Genomic DNA, 938 nt, shown 5'->3' with positions numbered 1-938 from the left:
AAAAAAAAAGAAGTTTCTTTACTCTTTGTTTAAATAGTACCACATAAGGATCTTTTAAAGCCGAACAGAATGAATATGTGTATACAAGTTGAATTGGCTGGAGGTCCTAGTAGTAAAGTTTCATAACTTCCAAGTATGTCTCTATTTCATATACTTAATTAATTCAACTCAGGACCATGATTAATCTGAATAATGTTTCCCCATATTCTTTCAACATTTATTCTATGTAGATTTTAGTCCATGGAGAACAGAACGAAATGGCCAGATTGAAAGCAGCACTGATTCGAGAATATGAAGATAATGATGAAGTTCACATAGAGGTTCATAATCCTCGGAATACAGAAGCAGTGACCTTAAACTTCAGAGGAGAAAAACTAGCCAAGGTAAAAGGTTATGGCTCCTGTCTCTCCGATCCATGTTTTTTCTTCATGAAAGACTGTACTTCATAAGAAAATAATCTTTAGTCAAAAGAATATGCTTATTTCTGTCTACTTGTTATACTACAGGAATTTTATCCTTATCCTTTCTGGCTGCTTTTGGTTCTGTCCATTCATTTCTTCAGGTGGAAAATGTTCAGCTTGATTAGATCTTAATGCAGCTGAATCTCATAGATCTTTAATCCACATCTCCACTTGCTTTTCCTTCCCACATCTGAGGGTAAAGAACTGTTCCTTACTCTTTGTTACTGTAGCCATGTATGTTTGTGTAGATATGATGGAATATATGGAAACATTTTCTTTTTAAAAATTAATCAGCCAGGCACATGGCTCACGCCTGTAATCCCAGCACTTTGGGAGGCCGAGGCGCGTGGATCACTTGAGATCAGGAGTTGGAGACCAACCTGGCCAACATGGTAAAACACCGGCTCTACTAAAAATATATATATTAAAAAAAAAATTAGCTGGGCATAGTTGCAGGTGCCTGTAATCCCAGCTACT

The 938-nt window shown here is 36.6% G+C and overlaps 1 protein-coding gene across 1 annotated transcript in view; it reads left to right on the top strand.

Moving 5' to 3' along the window:
• CPSF3 (cleavage and polyadenylation specific factor 3, 73kDa) overlaps window positions 1–938 on the top strand; it is a 64,725-nt gene that overhangs the window by 31,978 nt on the left and 31,809 nt on the right. Inside the window, exon 11 of the mRNA XM_011960980.1 lies at window positions 231–383. Coding sequence (XP_011816370.1) covers window positions 231–383 — 153 coding nt within the window. The remainder of the gene's footprint in view (window positions 1–230; window positions 384–938) is intronic.

The sequence above is a fragment of the Colobus angolensis genome, unplaced genomic scaffold (genome assembly GCF_000951035.1).
Source record: "Colobus angolensis palliatus isolate OR3802 unplaced genomic scaffold, Cang.pa_1.0 Scaffold53, whole genome shotgun sequence".
Classification (NCBI taxonomy): Eukaryota; Metazoa; Chordata; class Mammalia; order Primates; family Cercopithecidae; genus Colobus; species Colobus angolensis.
Note: the sequence above shows the minus strand (reverse complement) of the source record. Positions and strands in the feature narration are given on the sequence as shown.